The sequence below is a fragment of the Nematolebias whitei genome, chromosome 14 (assembly GCF_014905685.2).
Source record: "Nematolebias whitei isolate Nwh7 chromosome 14, NemWhi1, whole genome shotgun sequence".
NCBI lineage: Eukaryota > Metazoa > Chordata > Actinopteri > Cyprinodontiformes > Rivulidae > Nematolebias > Nematolebias whitei.
The window spans coordinates 10,424,482-10,445,786 of record NC_056511.1 but is presented as its reverse complement, the minus strand read 5'-3'; the positions used below and the strand labels follow the sequence as shown (position 1 = coordinate 10,445,786).

General features: G+C 40.4%; 1 protein-coding gene across 1 annotated transcript; it reads left to right on the top strand.

Moving 5' to 3' along the window:
• Window positions 1–1,834: 1,834 nt before the first annotated feature.
• On the top strand, window positions 1,835–20,707 carry trim37 (tripartite motif containing 37). The gene is made up of 21 exons (XM_037687864.1): window positions 1,835–1,951; window positions 2,585–2,672; window positions 2,943–3,065; window positions 4,235–4,358; window positions 4,748–4,815; window positions 5,662–5,786; window positions 5,888–5,938; window positions 6,557–6,638; window positions 6,719–6,795; window positions 8,015–8,194; window positions 8,539–8,653; window positions 8,777–8,968; window positions 11,480–11,613; window positions 11,706–11,788; window positions 15,963–16,196; window positions 16,383–16,682; window positions 18,344–18,472; window positions 19,382–19,571; window positions 19,654–19,745; window positions 19,924–20,034; window positions 20,351–20,707. The coding sequence occupies exons 2-21, from the start codon at window positions 2,670–2,672 to the stop codon at window positions 20,395–20,397; spliced, it is 2,460 nt and encodes an 819-aa protein (XP_037543792.1). The 5' UTR covers window positions 1,835–1,951; window positions 2,585–2,669; the 3' UTR covers window positions 20,398–20,707.
• Window positions 20,708–21,305: the final 598 nt, after the last annotated feature.

Below are 21,305 nucleotides of genomic sequence, written 5' to 3'. Positions count from 1 at the left end.
ACATGTACCACATGAGGTGCGAATGACAATAAAGAAACTCTGACTCTGACTCTGACTGTACAAACTTCAGCCACAATGCAACAGCTGCTACAACCAGCTGAAGCCCACAGTTTTGTTACATTTGGCAAATGCTCCGTTTTATTTTTAGGTGTGCAAGTTTTTCTAATATTTGATAAATCCTTGAATTGTAGAGAATCAACAACTGTGTCAAAACTAAAGCATTGTTGTTGTATATCATTTTAATTTGTGTAATTTGTTGTTTATTTTTAGGTCACTTGTTTTGTATGTCACTGAGATCAAGAACCTGAAATGGATGAACAAAGTGTTGAGGTGCGTTTAACACCCAAAACTCACTACATTAAAGCTTTACATATTTTTTTTATTAATTCTTCTGTTATTCCTAATGAGCACACTGATGCAATTAGTACATATTTTGCTCTAGAAACCCCCAAATCTTCAGTTTTTTTGTTAATGTTGACATCTTTGAGTGCTATAAATTGAGCTGGTGTGGTGTGAAGCTCTCCTTCTCTTTGCAGAGCATCGCTGAGGTGTTTCGCTGCTTCATCTGCATGGAGAAACTGAGGGACGCTCGCCTCTGCCCGCACTGCTCCAAACTTTGCTGCTTCAGCTGCATACGAGTGCGTGTTAATGTTTTTTTTTTTGGTTATTTTTTTTTGTATTTTCTTCTCAGCGTCTCAATTTAAAACTACCCAACTATTTAGTATTGCCAATACATGAATTTCATTCTATAGTAAGAATCTGCTTCAGAAACACTGTCTTACAGAAAACATTGTCCCACATTTTCTGACACTTTATTAAGAATGTAAACAGTTTTCAGCTGACTATTTTTACACCTTTGTAGCATCTGTTAGTTTTACAGCACTATTTTCACTCGAACTAAGTCCCCCTTTGTTGCAAATCTGCACCTCAATGATTGTTTAAGACTGTCTCTAATTTTCAAATTATAAAACCTATTGCTTATTATTGTATAAAGGACCACTACTTTTTACACTTCAAATTTGACATGTTTGGATCATTTAAAGGTTTTGTCTTTAGAGAAATTTAATAGAAAAAACAGCAGTTTCTCAGATAAATTCTGATTTATGTTTTGTATATGACATTTACAGTCCTGTTTTCTTTGGGTGGGTTAAAACTTTGTATTCAAGATCAAATCTTTTGTCTGACAGCGATGGCTGACGGAGCAGAGGGCCCAGTGTCCACACTGTCGGTAAGAGCCTGATGACATTCTTCTGCTTCCTTTTAACATCAAACATTTCAACACTAACTGAAGATGTTTGAGAGAAATTAGCTTCAAGCTCAAGGTCAATAAAACATAATTACAGATAACAGGAATAAAGTCAGTGTTTTAGCTGTGTATTATTGAGCATCATTACAGATCTCTGTGGGTGAAGAAATATGATCATGTGTTAAATTGTTTTAAATAACTTTATCAAATATTGTGTGTGTTGTAAAAATGTTAAATCTGGTCTGGACATTCAAAAAAACAAAAAAAAAATTGTAGAAACGTTTTGTCTTTCATCCGAGAGACTTCCTCAGTCTGAGGTGCTGCATTCAGCTCAGTCTTATAAATAGCACCTTCTCGCAGTGGATCAACCAGTTTGCTGCTGATCCACTACGAGAAGGTGCTATTTATAAGACTGAGCTGAATGCAGCACCTCAGACTGAGGAAGTCTCTCGGATGAAAGACAAAACGTTTCTACAATTTTTTTGTTTGTTTTTTTGGGATGTCCACAAGACCAGATTTAACATTTTTAGATTTTTCTACCTGGATTATTGAGCATGCATCAGGTTATCGTGTGTGTTGTTCACCCAGAGCTCCGCTGCAGCTCAGAGAGCTGGTGAACTGTCGCTGGGCAGAGGAGGTCACCCAGCAGCTGGACACCCTGCAGCTCTGCAGCCTCACCAAACACGAGGACAATGACAAGGACAAGTGAGCAGCTCCTTAAACCGTGCAATTCTTATTTCCAAATGCTTTCCAAAAGTTTAAACCACACCTCCTTTCTTTATATTTTACTTGTAAGATACCAGATTTTCTTCTGTGAGGTATTTATTTTTCTTAAAAAATAGTTTTATGCCTAATTTTTGTAGATTTATCTTCTGTTTTCTAATTTCAGTCCAGTACCTGGTTGTTTTCAGAGAAAGTTTGTTTATGTTCAAGTCACCAGATGTTGTACTATGAATTATGTGTGTATAAAAAGTAGGTTGCCAAACAACTAACTCTGAAAACGTTCATGTTCTGGACAGAAAATGAAAGAAAAGAAGCCAAGATCCATCCAGAAAAAAAAAACAAAAAAACTGAATAAAATCTTTAAAAATCCTGGAGAACTTTTAATCAAGACCACCTCAAGAATTTACAAACAAAAAAATCATGATTTTAGGAGTACCTAATTACAACTTTTCAAAATCAATTAACTCTTAAGTAGCAAAGAGATTTTAAACATATTTTATTTTGTTTTGCTGATGAAACATTTGCTACATTCTGGCAGTTTAACACAAGTCAGACGTTTGCAGAGCAGTTTTACGTTCCTTTCATTTATCTCTTCTTCATGTTCTTATTCTGCAGATGTGAAAACCACCATGAGAAGCTGAGCGTGTTCTGTTGGACTTGTAAGAAATGCATCTGCCACCAGTGTGCCCTCTGGGGAGGCATGGTACGAAGCACAGCTTTGATTTTTAGTTTACAGTCTGCATATGAAGTTAAAAATAAGCGTATCAATAACATTTATTGATCTCCACCTGATCATAGTAGGTCTGGGTAATTACTGTCTCTTTAAAAGTTTAGCTGGTTCTTATACAATGTCTTATTTCCCCTAATGTTGCCTACATTAATAAATATTCCACTGACTTTCTGAGAATTAAAGCAAATCTTCCCATTACAGAAGCTGAAACTTGACAATGGCTGATGTTTTTTTTTTTTACAGCATGGAGGTCACACCTTTAAACCTCTGGTGGAGATTTATGAGCAGCACGTGACCAAAGTGAAGGAGGAGGTGGGCAAGTTGCGCCGCCGCCTCATGGAGCTCATCAGTCTGGTTCAGGAAGTGGTGAGAGCTTTTTTATGCAAGAAAAAAAAAAATCACCAAAGCTACACAAAAATATTTTCCTCCCCTTTAGCTTAACGAACAGAAATGCTACTAATGCAGGAAAATATGGTTATGTTCACACTGCCCCAAATCAGATTTATTTATTTTATTATATTTTTAATGACAGTCTTAATGTGACTGATTCAATAGTTTTCAAATCTGATCCAGGTCTTTTTACATGTAGTACTAAATCTGAAACCAATCTGATGTTTTCAGTGCAACTGCAGTCTGAACAGTCATGTTGCATTTCACTCGACTTTTACATCATAAAGTCAAGATGTGCAGCTCAATCCAAATATTGGTCTTACAGATACCAACGCCATGCAGCTTAAAGCTCAGAACTGCATCTACACCCATCATGATACCAATGTTGGTGTTGGATTGTATCCATACTAATGGACCGGTATCAGTACTTGAATTTTGTTTCTACTTTCTGTCCTTCGATCCTGTTCCAGAAGTGCAGTTCTGCCCTAGAGTAGGTGGGAAGTGACAAGATATAAACACAGGACCAAACAAGCATGGCCGATATAAATTTAATCAATTCAAGTTCACCTATCTTTATTGTTGTTACAATCACATGTGGTACATGAGGTGGAACAAAATTATGTACACAGGGTCCCAGTTGCACTCAAAACTAGCAAAATATAAAGTATAAAAAGAAACGGTAAATAAGGCTCTAAGATATTCACTAAACAAACACCAAACTGTACGCTAAAAGATCTAAGATAAAGATCGCCTTGGAGAGAAAGTAATGACTCCTGATCTTCCCTACAGACAACGATTTGTCAAATGAAGCATTTCAGAAATCAACTTGTCTCGAAGGACAATAAGTTAACAATTAATGAGCCATTGTAAAGAAAAGTTCACTTCAAAGCAAAGTTTAATACTTGACTTGTAATGGTTAAAAAAGAGGGAAAAACATTGTCAGGTAGGTTTTGTTGTATTTGAGCTTATTAATGCTGACGTTTTACCTTTTTTATGTTTGCTCGTCATCAGTTCATAAGATATCGATATCAAAGTCCAAAACTTGCAAATGTTTTTGAAGCTCTGCGTTGTTTCTTTTTCTGGTGGCGTGCGACCTCTAGATGGCACAGACTGATTTGAGTTTGTCTTTGTGGTTGCTCTGTCAGGAGAGAAACGTGGAGGCCGTGAGGGGAGCGAAGGACGAACGGGTCCGAGAGATCCGAAACGCCGTGGAGATGATGATCGCCCGTCTGGACAACCAGCTTAAGAACAAGCTCATCACTCTGATGGGTAGGACTCCACACAGTGATAAACACCTGAAGTGTACACCTTTAAAGTCGAATGTAAAAAGAACGGCAGTTTAACTGAGTTTTTACCTTTTCAGTAAATCAACTCATTAAATGAGTCCTCAGCTTCCCTCACACATAGATCTGTTAAAGTACTTAAAAAGCAGGTTGTTTATAACAAAAAACAACATATTTATCTGAGTTTTATTCCAAAACTCGTTTGAAGTTCGAGTTGTTCCTCCAACAAAAAGGCAGCCGGAGCCGCTGTTTACAAACACGACTAATACACGCATGAAATCTTTATGTAGTGTGAGTGGATGCTCGCGCTCACCCCCCCCCCCCCCCCCCCCCCAAACACAACACTGAAAATAGAAATGTGCTCCTCCCCACCAGGCCAGAAGACGTCCTTGACCCAGGAGACGGAGCTGCTGGAGTCTCTGCTGCAGGAAGTGGAGCATCAGGTTGGTCATTTACTGCGAATCAAATCTCTGTTCATGTAAGTGCTGTGCAAAAGTCTTGAGTCGTCCCTCATTTTGTTATAAATGACTTCCAAAGAGCCACACTAAGAAAGTCCGGAGAACTGTCTTGAAGTATTACAAAAGAGTTTTGGTTAGCATTGACTTGTAGTCGTGTCAGCTGAACCTCGAGCAATGCAGCAACGAGATTAAACTCTTCTACTAGAATGAAGTAGATTTGATGATTAAGAAGGGAGTTGTTGTTGTTAAAAACACACTAAACTGAGATTTGGGGGCAGTAATGAACTGAGATGTTTAGTTGCATATTTTGCTGCTCAACAAGTTTGTATTAAGTTCAAAACATCAAATGTTTAGCAACTTTATTTGAGCTGATTTTTTTTAGTAATTTGTCTTAATTCATGCCATTTAACATTATTGGTTTTTAACATTTTAATTAAATTAATAAAAGAAAAAGGCTTCAAAAATCAAGAAAGGTTTAAAGGGTACTTGTACTCAGAGGGTTTAATACAGTAATTGTATGAGTTTTACTAAAATATTGGCTCATTAAAGTACATGCTTCGTACTACATGAATTATTGACAGAATACATGAGTACGTTACATTAAACCACCATATTTTGTGATTTAGAATAAGTCATTTGGCAAAATTAGATTAATTAACAAAAATAAACCAACTGCTTCCTTCATTGTGATAAAAAATAAAGTCAAACTTTCTTTTCAGAACTGAGTTTTTGGTTGTACACGGTGCCGTTCTGATCGACAGGATTGACGACGGCCACCGTAATCAAAGGTTTGTGTCGGTGATCACGTCTCTTTCCGTTTGTGTTGAGCAGCTTCACTCGTGCAGTAAGAGTGAGCTGATCTCCAAGAGCCCGGAGATCCTGCTCATGTTCCAGCAGGTCCACAGGAAGCCCATGCAGTCCTTCGTCACCACGCCAGTCCCCCCTGACTTCACCAGGTAAACTGCTCGGCTGCCAACGCGACACATCTGGGAAAACTCTGCGAATGTAAACATCTGTTATATAGTTTTTTTTCCACATCTGTTCTTTGTGTTTTCAGTGAGCTGGTTCCTGCCTACGACTCCAGTACTTTTGTTTTGGTCAATTTCAGGTGAATCTTTTCTTTTCGGCTGCCTTTAGCTGCTTTTAGCTCTAAACTTCCATGTTGTTTACTCCTAAAATTACTAAACATTTTTGTCTTATGTAGCATTAATCATCTTTAAAAGTAGATTTTATGAGTATCTTGACGTATAAACTTTTTTCTGCAGCCAGAACACACAGCATTTTACTGTGTGGGTAAAGAAATGTTTCCTGTTTGTATCGAGTGTGTAGAACAACACGAGAACAAGGCTTCATAAGTCTTTGTGCGTGGTGGTGTTTGTGTGTGGCAGCAGGAGTGCAGGAAATAATTTAATGATATTAATACAAACTGTAAATATGATGCACAAACAAACTCTGTCATAAACATTTAATAACAAACAGAAATGAAGCTAAAGTCCAGTTCAGTTGAAATAATAAAGTGTTATGATTGTTTTATCTGCTTTACTTTTTATGCTGATGACAAACTGCATTTGTTGAGACCTTAGTTGCGCTCTGGTAATTTAGGACTATGTTTTAAAGCGGGCCTGTTTGAAAGCAGCTTTAAAAAAAAAACAAAATCATTACCTTTAGTTTATTGAACCACGTTGACGTTACAGCGATTTTTAAAATGTGTTTTTGTGTTTGGCAGCACCCTGAGGCAGCGAGCTGACCCAGTCTACAGCCCTCCCCTGCAGATCTCCGGCCTCTGCTGGAGACTCAAAGTCTACCCGGTAAGTTGGAAATGATTATTCGCTCCGCTCCATTTTCATAACGTTTGTGATGGGTGGACTCTTGTGCTGCGTTTCCTCAGGACGGTAACGGCGTCGTCCGTGGAAATTATCTGTCCGTGTTCCTGGAACTGTCCGCTGGACTTCCGGAAACGTCAAAGTAAGAGTTATTTTAAAAATACCACTTTTTCTATTCAGACTTCTCATACTTACTCCCTATTCATCCTCTAAGGTCACAATGAGATCTAATTTAATGTTTAAATGTTTTCATTTTGTTGCTCAAAGTTTGGTTTTGTTCTGCCGGCTGTACGACTTCCATTTTTCTGATGAAAATTATTTCAAAATACATTTTTCTCTCATTGTTGAGTTCTCATAAATCCTGTTAGCTTTCTTATCAAAGTGCTTTTTAAAAAAAAAAAAAATCGGCACACAGGAAGAAGGAAACGTTCTTTTGAGTTGACTTTCAAGGTTTCGTTTCATTCGTCAGGACGTGACTCCTTCAAGAGCAACGCTTTTTATTCAACTTTTAAATTCTAATAAAACTGAGAATCAACTGTTCCAGGTTTTATCTTTAAAAGCCCCTTCACTCTGATTTTCTGTTCAGATGATGGAGCATTTTAAAAAAGGATTTGGGTTTTGGTCGTCCTTTGTATCGGCCAAAATTATAGCTTATGGTGTTATTTAGAAAAATATTTTTTTTTTCATGTTTTATCATGATGTGAAGTTGTTTTTTGTCATCAGATGAATGGAAGTGCTCTTTTACAGTTCGTCTTTTATGAGGTGAAAACTGAAAAATGTTCTGAACATTTTTATTTGACCATAAACTGGAGCTTGTTTATTTATTTATTTGTTTATTTATTTAACAGAGTATATTGTGTGTTTTCATCCAGGAGGTTACAACACAAATACAGCTGCTTACGAGAGAAAACCAAAATGTCTAGTTTTGAAAAATAATACACGGGTTCCTGTTTGACCAATTTGTTTTGTTTTTGACCTTCATCGGAGTCTTCAGCACAAGCTAAAACATGTTAAATATTAAAGTGTAGCTGCAGTTTTTACCTTTTTGTAAAGGTCCCATCCTCTGCATCCATTTAAAAGTAACATTACTAGGATTTTAATACGATGTTAATCCCTAAAAGACAAATGTATTATTGCTGTATAAATTACAGAGATTAATTCAAATGAGTTAGAAAAAACTAGAATTTGATTAAAAAAAAAAAAAAAAGACATGTAGTGTTTATCCTGAATGGGTCGTCATTTGAAGCTCACCAACCGTGAACTGTTCAAAAACAACCCACATCAAACATTTAAACCCTCCCTGCTGCTTCCTCCTTTAAAACTCATTTATTCTGCTTTTTTTATGTCCTGGATGTGTTCAGGTATGAGTACCGTGTTGAGATGGTCCATCAGGCCTCCAGTGACCCGACCAAGAACATCATCCGGGAGTTTGCTTCTGACTTTGAGGTTGGTGAATGTTGGGGCTACAACCGGTTCTTCAGATTGGACCTGCTGGCCAGCGAAGGCTACCTGAACATGCAGACGGACACGTTGGTTCTTCGGTGAGCTCAGTCAGTCGGACCTTATTTGTCCCTTTAGGTAAATTTGATTAGAGTGAAATGAGTCGAGTCAGTAAGCAGAAAGATGAATCCGATTCAATAAAAGGGTCAGCGGAGTTTTGTTGACGTGAAACGATCACAGTTTGCCTCAGTAGTGTGTTTACTGCCAATAACAGGATCAAGATATTTCACTGTCTGACCCTTTAATAAAAGGTAGTTTAGACCCCACTGTACCTGGTGGGGTGTTAAACACACTTATTTTTGCTCCCCCGCAGCGCTCTGGTCAAAGCAGCTGTGCCGGCGTTTCTTTATCTAACAGAGTGTGGTGGTTTTTGTGTGCCGTGCAGCTACCAGGTCCGCTCGCCTACGTTCTTCCAGAAGTGCAGAGATCAGTACTGGTACATCAGCCAGCTGGAGTCGGCTCAGGGCGGCTACATCCAGCAGATCAACAACCTCAAAGAAGTACGCTGCATGTTCTCTCTCTGACGTTTAAAGCTAAGATTTTATTACAGCCTGGTGGGAGGCGGCTCATCCTTAAATATTTGCGATCTTTGTAATCCAGGAGGTTTACGTGTTTAATTTCAGAGGCTGGCCATTGAGTTGTTTCGCCGCCAGACGTCACGCAGCTCCTCGCCCCCCGACCTCAGGCCGGCTACAGGCACCACGGTGTCTGACCGGGACCCTCGCTCAGTGAAGAGCGACGACGACGCCCTGACAACTTTGAGCAACTCTAAGAAAGGCGAAGAGGACGAGAGGACTCCGCACGACGACTCAAATGTAAGCGTTTTAAAAATACTTTAGATTTATTTTAACTTGTGAATTCCTCAGTTTCATTAACTAAGGTGCTTTACAAACATGAACAGCTTTGGTGAATACACATAAAGATTTTAATTATTTCATCCTTGTATCCTCATAGGAGCCCTAAAATAAATAGTATAAAAAAAAAAAACTTACTCTAGAGTGAAAACAGTCTTGAAGCCCCATCACTAATCTAAGGGCATCATCTGCTTCTTGCTGAGTTTGTTTCTCACCCAGTGTGTGATGAGAATTTTTAGGCAGCGCTACATGTTGGCTCGATATTGTTACTAGGCCTGTCATGATAACAAATTTTGCTGGGCGATTGTCTCAGAAATTATTGCAATAAACAATAATATTGCTTGAAATTTGACAATAATTACTAATTATTGTCAAATTTAAGAAGACGTGTTGGTTAATTTTATGTGTAGTACCTTTTTGACCACTATATGACAGTATAAGACTGTTTGAACCGAAGGATGGAAATAGTTCAAATGGATTTGAAAGAGAAAAGAGAAAGGGAGGGGTCAGTGAAGAGCAGGAGTTGAGCCTTTCGTCATCCAGTGTCTTCAGTAGAAAGAGAGAAACACGAAGAAACGATAAAGCCGATAAATGAAAATGAGGTCAATCATTTTCATTTATCATGCGATTAATTGATTTATTGTTTATTCCTACAGGCCTAATCATTACTGCAGTTTTTAAAATCGTTTTGGTGTTTCCATGTGGGTGAAACCATTTCTTGAAACACTGCTGTGTTTTAGGGGTTGAATCGACTAGTCGATTGTAGGACATCTCGCAAGTTTTTTAATTTCACGACGACTAGTCGCCGGGCGGTGGTTAGAGCTGTTATTTCTAACCCAGGCTTGTGCCCGGCCCGAGCCAAAATGGCGTGCTGGATGGTTGGGCCGGGTCGGGCTTTTGATTGCATCAGCGGATGTGCACGGTTGAAAATCCAATTTGGATCACCACCAGCCGCTCACGGTTGAAAGACAGTGTTTCCCCTACCATTTTACAAGCGGGGTGCCCCACCCCGTCAACAGAACTGAGCACCCCCCATTCCAAACCAAACGTGCCCCCTCCCTCCGCCCACCCAGCACTGACATAGCACTAAGCTAGCGGTGAGAAATACAGGTTCTTTAGCTAAAAAGCCAAAGGCAGCACTCATGTTGCCTCTTCCCTCATGCTAAACGCCCCCTGCCCCCACTCAAAAACTGTTTGTACAAGCTGTGCTCAGACAAGTGTCCGTCCCCCCATCAACGAAAATCATGGATGAGATGAGCACCCACCATGGCAAGTTAACTAGGGGAAACACTGAAAGAGGTACAGAAAAGTCCAGATGGATCACGGCCATCGACACACCTGCAGCTTAACTGGACCCAGCCACTGCGTCAGTGGATGCGCACGGCCTACGACCGTTAATAACTATAATATTATAATAAGGTGGATTCCACCACCGCCCACCCCGCTGTTTTTAGCTTTATTTTATTTAATCCACCACCGTGGAGTAAATGGCTTTTACATAGCTTTTAGCTTTATTTTTCACATGCCGCACGTTTCTTTCACTTTTGCAGCTTAAAGCTTTTCCTGTGACATTTGCAGTATGGTAAATGGTAGGAGCATAAATGTGGCCTACGCTTCCGACGTTTTGTTGCTCTTTTGTTTTTAAATAATAAGTTAAATTTTTTGTGAATATGATATAGCGTTTTGAGTTCCTGACATCACAGTGACTAGTCGACATCAACTTCTAAAAGTTGTTCTACTCTAAACACCAACCAAAACACTTGTAGTGAAATGCATATTAGCAGTGCTTTTAGTCTCTGATGGACATTTTAAACACACTGTTTATTTTATTCAGAAACTGATTATAAATTAAGTTGTGTACTTTTGTGTTTGAAAAAGGCACAATTTAATTTAATGCTACTCCTTAATTTAGCAATGTCAGATTCTGCTCTGCTTGTTTTTTTAATGACGGATTTAATCAGGTCTCTCTTGTAAATGAGTCCTCGAGGCTCAATGGGATTAACCTGTCTAAATAAAGGTTGATTGTATATAAAAAAATATTTATTGGCTTTTCCTTCGCAGTTTGTTTTTCATCTCGTTTCTCAACAGTGAGCAGAAATGATGATGCACAGAGTCTGATACCAGTCATCCATTCATTATGGTCAAAATATTATAGGGATATAAACATAAAGCAACACAAATTAAATTTTTTTAAAGCATTCTTTATATATTTTTTATAAATTCGGGGCGTGCGTATCCTCTTCCATCCAGTAGGGGGTGCTGCACCACCCTCTGCATCCCTGCATGCTGCTTCCTACGGCCTGGCTTCCAGGTTTAGCTTGGTTCTGCTGAGCCTTAGACCATCACTGCCTCAAAGGTTGTGAGTAAATTATCAGTTGGGAGGACAAGCCAGCTTATTAGATGGGGCAAATCCTGAAAGAACTGAGGATCTTGCTTCATTATCAGTCATCAGTTTGTGTCGATTCTGTTTAGGAACTGTCGGACGGAGACTTGGAGGTGGACTGTCTGACAGAAGAGGAGGTGAACCCGCTGGATGGCAGCAGCACCTCTGGGAGCTCCACAGCCACCAGCAACACCGAGGAGAACGACATAGACGAGGAGACCATGTGAGTAGAGCTCTAGACTTAATGTAACGAAATCTGGAGGATCCAGAACCATAAAGTATGGTGTTACTTTTAAAAGTTTCATCTTTGTTCAGGTCAGGGGAAAATGATGTCGATTTCATCGGGAACCTGGAGGCAGAAGAAGGAGAGCTTTCTGATGACCTGGTTGGAGCTACAGGTATAGTTACCTGAACTAATAATGTTTGATATCACAGCTGTCTGTGTAGTTTCTGTTCTTATCCTCAAGGATCAGCTCCATCTCAGAAAACAGAATCGAACCGCTCAGATTTAATGACCACGCTACGACAGCACGTGTTGATCCAGGGTTGGAGAAACAGAACTTGTCTGCGTCTGTCCACTGTTTTTGTTTTTAAAGGACACGCTGTGAAGAATGTTTTATTTTCTTTAGTGTCACCGTTCATTTTTTGAGTTTCACCTGTATTTTCTGTACAAAAAGAAAAACATTTAACGTTGATGCTGATGCTCAATAATCCAGGTAGATAAATCTACATTTGGCCGATGCGAGCTGAGTAAAGCCACGCCCCTGGAGAAGGGACTATAGTGAAGAGAACACGTCCGTCATTAAACGGGGCAGAGGCCTCTGTGTTCACCTGTCACCTTCTTACAATGCTGTTATTGTATCACTCAGCCCTCTGCGAATAGCAAGTGGCCATCGGGCTCCAACCATCGGTCATTAGACTGATGGTCCTCCTTTATCATGTGAACAACTAGTTTTGCCTGTCTCCAGGTTGGCTTCCTTCATTCCTCTCTCGAACCAAAGTTTCTCTCTTATCAAGGATGTGCGTACCTGCAAAAGCAGTACAAAGGCTTGGATTTGTAGATTTAATACAGTAGTTGGATTGTGGGGGCAGCAGCTTGAGCAGGGAGGTCCAGATTTCTCTTTCCCCAGCCACGTTTTCCAGCTGTGAGACATAGTCTCTCCACTGTCACTGGTCTTCCCTGGGGTCTCCTCCCAGTTGGGCATGCCTGGAACACCTCCCTAGGGAGGCGTGCTAGGGCCGCTGTTTAGGAATACGTTGCTGATGGTGATGTTTTCATTTAGCTGGTACAGTATATGTATAACTTTAGTACAGTGCAGTGTAGCCTGGAAAGAGTGACAGGACCTTAAAATAATTAGACTTGTATTTCTTAAATTATTTAAAAAATAGCCTAAAAGTATTTTGTAGCACTCTGCGTTGCTTTGACAAACCTAATATATATAATCATATAAACTCATTAAGGCAGGAATAATGAGCAGAATTTTACTCATACATTTTTAATCAAGCTGTTTTTGACTTTGACTGCATGTATTTATTTGCAGTCAATGGTCAAAATGTATGCATGTATTAGTTTGAAATAACATTTAAACTTATTAAACTTATTGCAAATATACAATAAATGACACACTCAGCCATATTAATACAGTGGTTGTATTAATATTAATATGATTATTATTACCCTTTCATTTCAGTCCAGTTCTTTGACAGTCCAAAGCTCCACAGGTTGCAGGTTCTATTAATCGTCTTATTCACGTCTGTCTTAGCTGAGTTTAGGTTCTTTTACTCTGATATTTATGGTCCGAGTTCATTCTAAGAGCAACCAAGAATGCTAATGTAGCACCTAGCAAGATGGCTGAACTATTTTGTGTAGTCTCTAGCATAGAAATGCTGTGGTTGGTCAGTCCGGTGTATTTTTAGTATTTCAGTGGTTTGTAGCAGACTCTTGTTTTTGTCTCGAAGCACAAAAACTCAGAGATTTGTTTAAAAGCAGCACGTAGCACTTTGGTGTTTGAAGAAACGTAATGTATTATTAAATATATTTAAAATCTTTGCATCAATAAATGTTATCAGTAAAGATGCTTAGTGTTTAGTAGAGCTTTAAAAATCCTTTTGAGCAAGTTTTCCAGAGGAATCCAGAGCAGTTTCTAATGTTTCTGAGGCTGAAGCACCGACGCTGCGTCTCGGCTGAAGGCTCCAGTCTCTGTTTGAAGCAAACAAAAAGCATCAGCTGCTCCTCGGGAGTTTTCAGGTTTTGTTTTACTGCACAAGCAGAAAATAGCGATACGGCGTGGAGCCTGAGAGCAGCTCCTCGGTGTGTTTGACCGTGTCGGTGTTGAAAGGCACGAAGAAGATGAGTCACTGCCATAACACAGAGCGCATCGTTTATCTCACTGATGGAGAAACGCTTGGTGTTGGAGAAAAAGGTTACTGTGTGTTTTTAGGTGCCGCGGTGTAGTAGTTCTATTTTAATACTCGGGTAATGTAAAATCTGTGTAGAGTTGAAGCTGCAAATCACTTTCAAATTTGGCTTTTTATGTATTTTTCTTCTGTTTTTGTGTATTAAAAAAAAAACAAAGCCTTCCTTGAGTGGATTAGCTACAACAGATATTTTTAGAGATCATCACAGGGAACCACATCAGTGTTTCTGTTCAGCTTCTTTTAAAATAGGAATTTCAAATTACAGTTCAAGTTTAGCTTCAAAACTGATGGAAAATTTGTTGCGAGTTGACAAACGAGTCTTAAAAATCCTACATTTGTCATTCAACACTTATTGTTTTTAGTCTTTTTTTTTTTTGTTTGACCATGTTTTATCAAATATTTTTAATGTTAGAATCAACCATATGTGTAAAAGAATTCAGATTTATTTGTTGTTTTTTTCCCTGCAGGATTTATTGTAGTCTCATTATATCTGATAGAAGATGATAAAAGCTTGACATTTAAGTTTAATGACTTTATTATGATAGAAATGTGCACATTTAATAATTAATCTAAAATTAAGTCGAAAAATTACATTTCATGTGAAAATGCAGTTTTTGCACTAGTGAGCGGGACATGGAGGACGATGTTAATTACAGCAGCTATTAAAGCACAAACTCCATCGAAGGAGAATATGTAAAGTTAAAAGTGCACAAAGTGTATACTTTGAGTTGAACTGAATGGCAGAAAAGCTTAAAATTCAAGAGCAGGGTTTTGTGGCCTGCAAGAGTCACGAAGCAGAGTGCAACTGGTGACCCAGACGAACGCTCTCTGGCTCGAAATGAAAGTCGAGTTATGGCTGAAGAACTTAAGCTGACATTTTACCATCTTTAAAGGAGGGTATTTCCACATCTTTACAAGAGGAGCTCAGACATGTGCTGTTGAATGACTTTGACACTTCGAAGTTAGAGCTGCAAGCGATCTGAGCCGAAATGGTTAACAACATGGCCGCCATCTGGACCAGAGTGGACACGTTCAAGCCAAAATTGCAAGACGTGTAATTGTGGTCTGATGAGGTGACCCGCGTGCAAACTCAAACGTCAACCTTAAAAGACCGGTGCGAGGACATGGAGGGGAGAATGAGATGGTATAATATACAGATTACCGGCATCAAAGAACTTCCGGAGTCGAGCTCCCCCATAAGAGTCGCTAAAATTATTAAAGAAGTGCTGCAGATGGACCGGGACATAAAGGTTGACCTATCTCACCAAACGTTTACTGCTAGAAGACCAGCTGACTGAGAGGGGCGATCATTGCCAAGCTTCAAAATGATGATGTGATAGAAATCCTCTGAGGGCCCAGGAGAGAGCCCTGCTGCCCTACGAGGGACGGCTGGTCAGTTATGGGTAAATATTACCTATAACTTTCTGACTGCAACTGTTCCTCTGGATGCAGCGCTGACATCTGTGAATGGGACTCATCACTGTTACTTCTGTAGTAACACTTTGCTCATACTGTATTTGTACACGTGCACAGCTATGGAGAGCTGATGTATTACTGGAGTGAACATCGTCATCCACTGTGTTCTGTTATTGTACTGTTTTTTTTTTTATTTGTCTTAAGCAGAAAAACGATAGAAATGTGTAGAAAAAGTTGATATTGGCAGAGAGAAGCTGAATAAATTACATAGTCCAAAACTAGTATTAAAAAAATGCTACAATGAGCAAAAACAGGTAGCTGAAAAAGCTAAAAAATAAAATAAATGCTGAAATGAGCAGTTAACAGGTTTTAAGGATGTAAAGAGCTCTGTTCATTTTCAGTGATTAAAAAAAATAGCTGAAAAAGCTAAATATTTCAAAAAATAAAAATTCCACGCATACGAAGTGTCGCAGCAGGAATGTCCTGAATGAGCCGAACGTTTCGATGTAATTGTTGAAATGTCATGGAAACTACAGAGCAAGTGTGAATGTTTTCTAAGCACTGGCACCATTAGGTGGGGTAAGAAACGTATTCATAAAAATGCCATATTTAAAAGACATTTCGTGCTCTGAGGAACTTTCTTGAATCAAACTGTAGTTTGGAAATAATGAGTAACATTATTATAAAAATATAAAAGTTCTGTGGGTCTGAAACGCTGAGGTTCTGCCCGATCTGCAGGTGGGTTCTGCTCCAGCGTGCGCTCGTTACATCGCGGCTCTGCTGCTGCTCGTAGTGCCAGCGGGAGTGGAGGCGCCGCGGCTCTAGGCGGCGCCGTCGGGCCGGGCGGCGCCAGCCTTCTGGAGCTCGACCCGGTCATCCTGATCCAGCTGCTGGACCTGAAGGAGCGCAGCAGCGTGGAGTCCCTGTGGGGCCTCCAGCCCCGGCCTCCAGTGTCTCTGCTGCACAGCCAAGGTAAAAGAAAACCACAGGTATGCAACGTTTTCAACAAAGGTCTCGAGCGATCAGCCAGCCCTCACTGTATGTGTTGGGGAAGACTCTCAGCTGCTACCACACTAAATTTTAGCTCCGCATTTGTAAAGTTCGATCAGCTGAGGTGACCAACTTGAACGTTATTAACAATATTCCTATTCTCTTTAGCGCACGGCCACTCAAGAAAGGAACGGGAGCGGCGACCGCAGGCGGTCCGGCGGTCGGCTCCAGACTCGGGCGTCCTGATCCGCCTCAAGGCTCAAATGGCCGAGGTCCACAGCAAGATGTCTGATGTCAAGAGTCAAGTCATGGAAGCTGGAGAGCCCAGACCCGGCCCATCTGGATCCTTCTGCGTGGAGGAGGTTTCATCTCATCACGGGAGCTCGGAGACGCCCGCTCGTCACAAATCCAGTGAGCTGGACCTGGTGGGGAGAGCATCTGCAGCTCGGTCCAGGCCCTGCAGACCCGGTAAGGGTGAGATACTGTGTGAGGAACCAGTACTAGTTAGGAAGGGTGAGGGCGCTGGTTCATCAGGAACCACATCAGGTTTTCACGAAGTACTTCCTGCTGGTTCAAGTCAAATTTAGCGTCTTCTGTTCCTTTTTAGAGGAAAAGTGATGAATTATTTCATAATCTTTCATAATTATTTCAAGAGTGGAAGCGGCTTCTCCTGTGGACTCAGACGAGGTGAAAATTTGATCAGTCTGGACGAACATGGTCATACATGAAAATCCAGAGGTTTCTTTTAGAACCAGTGGTGTTCTCATGTTTGTGCTGCTGTTCGGTGTATTTTTTTGTACCACTAGTGCTTAGTGTATTTTAGTTAACATTTTTCTTAGTTCATGTCTTAAATATTATTACTGTTTTTCTTTTACATTTTATACTTTTGTTGGATTTAACTGGGATCCTGTGTACACGGTTTTGTTCCACCACATGTGGGGAATGACAAAGAACCTTGAATCTTTGGTACAAACCATTAAATAAGCAAAATAATGCAGAACAATTTTGGTTTAAATTGATTGAAACCTTTAATTTTTGATACAAATTATTGATCTCCTCACGTTACCAAATTATAATTGATCCCGACTTCAGGAACGTTAAATGTTTTTGAGTTTGGTCAAGATTTTTGTTCTTGAAGCTTGAGGCACACGTTCAGTAACTCCATTCAGATCAGTTTCAGCCTGGCTGGTTAACAATAGATAATAAACTCAACATCCCTCTTATTGGTTGATTGATTAATTGATTGATCGATCGATCCAACATCTCATTCAAATTCTCAAGCAAACTATTAATCAAATAGATAAACTTTGTCAAAAATGTTTTGTGCGCATGAAACAAAATAAATGCTGTCCCAAGAATTCTTTTGTTTTAGATAAGAGAATTACTCCTTGATGAGTCCTTATTGATTAATCAAGTCTTAAGTATTTATTCAACAACTTTGTTACGTTTGTTTTGGTGTAGAGTTCCCTGGAATTAACAGATTCTGCCTCAGTGACCGAGTTCTGATTATTAACAGGTGAATACATTAATGAAGTTGTTGCTGGTCAGTAAACGACCCGGCTGGTGCCCCGCTGTAACGAGTGCAAAACAATAAGTGAATAATAATAAGTGAGCAAGTGTCACCCTTCTTCCCCCATCACTTATATATACTACATATTTAAATAAATACCTTTACTCAGTAACACAGAGCACTTTATCCATCTCTATACAAACATATACATTTTATCTTCAAAACACACGTTTTGTGTGAAATAAAACTGGTTCATCTCCAGATTAAACAGAGTTCCCAGGACTCTGTAAATCAGAGTAAACCTGGAAAATGACTTTCACCATTCCCAGACGGGGAAAACAGGGAATTTGAACACTGATCAAAAAATGATCTTCCTAAGATTATGATGTGCACATGCATTAATGCTGCTATTCTAGTCGCAATGAGTCCATGTTCTAAATGGTACATGCATCCATACTGACTGGTTATGGTGGCGGGATATGATTACTTATTAAGAATGAGTGCAGTGTACACGTACTGTAGGCTACAGGATACTTCCTGTCATCTCTGAATGGGACTCTGCCCACCAGCTAAGACACTAAGTTCTGAATATGTTTTTTCTTTTTTTTCTTCTGTGCAGCCAGGAAGTCTCTGTCTCCGGTCCTGGACAGCAGCTCTCTGGTTGTGAAAAGGAGAAGTCCAGAAGAGATGGAGAAAGATCTGAGAGGAGCAGACTTTGCATCTGAGCTCAGCCTGCATCCTAAAGAAGGTATGGGAGGTGCCGACGGTCAGTGGGCGCTGACCTTATGTCATCTTTTTAAAATCTATATTCATCACTTTTTTTTTTTACGTTTAAGGGCTTCAATAAAAAACTCTTAATTGTGTCTACTAGCCTCATGACCCAGAAATGAAAGGATGTCCTCAAACAAAAACATGGAGAATTTGTAAAACAGCTCAAAGGAGCTGAGTTCAGTATTTCCTGTTTTCAGTAAATATGACGCCTTTCAAACCGTTTACTCCTAAATCTGTCCCTGTTGAAGTAAAACGCTGATTAAAGCTGCTTTAAATTGTTACTTTGTCACCAGGAAGGACTGTTGTGAAAACGATGGTACTGATTTTAACACCTATGCGTTGACTCGTGTGTTTTAAAGTATCGTTCTGATGCTCTTCTCTGCGCTGCTCGAGGAAAACTGAAAACATTCGCCCATTCTGGAGTGGCTCGTCTGTTAAACTGTGGCTCGTTTTGACACTTCACCGTCCTTCTACCAGCACCGTTTCAGTTTGTTTACATCAGTATTTTTTTTTACAAAACTTTGTTTTTAACAGCTCCCACTTCACTTTTGCCATGTCGTAGGTAGGTTTTTAGAGGTCGTCAGAAACAAAAGTCATCGTTTGCCTGCAGCAAGTTCTTGGAGAGCTTTGCTTTGCAGCAAGTTCAACGTGTTTTCTGAGTTTGGTTTGTGTGGTGGAATACCTGGTGTGACTTCTGCTCTTCTAACAGTCTTTAAATGACTTTAAATCTGAAATCAGAACGCCTCCAACAGATCTGCTAATCTGTATTACTGCTGTAACTCCGTATGGTTTGTTTAGAGTAAGATCTGTTTGTCTTTGCAGCGTTTCAAAAACCAGACCAGAACTTTGTTCCTGTCGTGTGACTTCGCTCTCGTCTCTGTTCCAGGAGCGCTGAAGTCCGACTCCACCCTCGTTCCTTTGGGCAGCTCTTCAGCAGAGCAAGCCTCCACCTCCAAGCAGCCATACTCCATGGAGCAGCAGCTGTTTGGGCCCTCGGGCGCCAGAGACGAGATCTTTTCGTTGGGAGGAACGAGCTACATGACCGGCAGCCAGCCCTGCAGCGGCAGGACTCTGGGGTGAGACAGACGTTCACCAGGCAGCGGTGAGACTCGGCTCCTCCACATCCGCTCATCGTGCTCTCATTTCTTTCTGCTGCAGGGTGGCTGTGTTGGACCGGGAGTCTGAGAGCTCAGGAAGCACTCATCAGTCTTTGCTGGAGGGGATTTCTGCTCAGCCACAGTCAAATGAAGGTGGGTTCAGCTTCAAGTCTGTCGCCGACGTTTTCAGATCCCTGCACTATATCTGCCTTTGTTTTCGCTGCAGGCGTGTCCAAGAGAATAATGAAGTTTTAAGTCTGTTGAACTGTGGAGGTTTTAAATGTTCAAAACAAATAATCTGCACAAGTGGTTAAATGTGTCTCGTCTGTAGCTCCAGCATCGTCTGCGCTGGTGGCAGCAACCAGCAGCGACAGTGACACTGAAGACGAGGCTCTGCAGAGCAACGAGTCCCGTTACGACAACCACACTCCTCCCTGCACAGGTGACCACACACACACACACACGCACATGTACATAAACACACACAGCACAGGTAAACTACACATAGTCTATTACAAATGCATATCTTTCATGTCATGTGATCCAGTTGTTATTTTAAATGATCTCAGATCTGAGATTTTGTTTAATGAAGCATTTTGAAAACTTCAGTTTTTATGTTCATTAAAGAAGGTGGATAAAGCCTCCAGCCTTTCTCTGACCTGTGCTGACATGCAGTAATAAATTAAACGTTTTATTTCTGTAAAGAAGGGACATCCCTGCAGAACTGGATGTCTTATTTCTCCTCCTCTTTCTTCCAGGAGAGCAGCTTCTGTCTGACGACCTGGGTCTACCTGCTGACAGGTGACTCCCAGTGACCCTGTCAGACTGCTGCTTCACGCTCGAAGGACAAACAGCAACTTTATAAGACCTGTAGAGTAGAAACTGCTTGTTATGCATGAAGTTCCAATGAACCAGAAACACAGTTTGGTGTCCTGAATATTTTCAGAACCAGGCCAAGGCTTTAAAAACTGAGAGATGATGATAAAGTTCATCAAACGCAGTCAGAACACCCACTACTAGAGAGCAACGATGATAAAACTTTATATTTTAGTCTTCTACCACTTCCTGGGGTTTCCTGCTCGTCTCTGTAAACATCCTTGGACGCCTTTCATGATCACGACTGGATTTTATATGATTACATTAAACTGAGGCGACCGCTCCTCTCTTTGTATGAAAGCTCGTCGGTCCGGCAGCGCCCACGTGGGTTCATTAGCAGCTTGTTAATAAAAGTGCAATGTTTAATAATGCTGCTTTGCTCAGATCAACAAACCCCGACTTTTATTCACTGAGTTTTGAAAACTTCAGCTTCTGTAGACGCAGGAACAGTGACTGAATGACATGGATTATAAAACTGCTGCTGCTCCCATGTTTGCGCTGAAACCGCGACACTTGCTTCAGACTTGAGGTAAGATCTCGCTGAGCTGCGACTGTTGAGACTCTGACGAGACAGAATTGTGAGAAAAAGGGCAAATTTGTCATTTGTACAGTGTTTGAAAGTGTCTTTAATGGCCTCGTTTTGGAAATCGCAGCTTATTTCTGTGTGCACTTTAAGGCCGCGCCTATTACTTAGCTGACCACATTGCACCTGCCTCTGCTCGCTTTGATTTAGTCTAATGGAGCTTTAAAACTTGGACCAGTTTCTCAATGATCATTTACCATCAGAGTGGTTTTCAATCATCTGCCAGAGGAGACAGGTGTCAAAATACAGCTTTG

Excerpts from the sequence above, each read along its gene's own strand:
- trim37 (XM_037687864.1), top strand. Across the intron at positions 4,816-5,661 it reads TGCAGGAAGTGGAGCATCAG|CTTCACTCGTGCAGTAAGAG; the intron begins GTTGGTCATTTA and ends TGTGTTGAGCAG. Across the intron at positions 8,969-11,479 it reads CTCCGCACGACGACTCAAAT|GAACTGTCGGACGGAGACTT; the intron begins GTAAGCGTTTTA and ends GATTCTGTTTAG.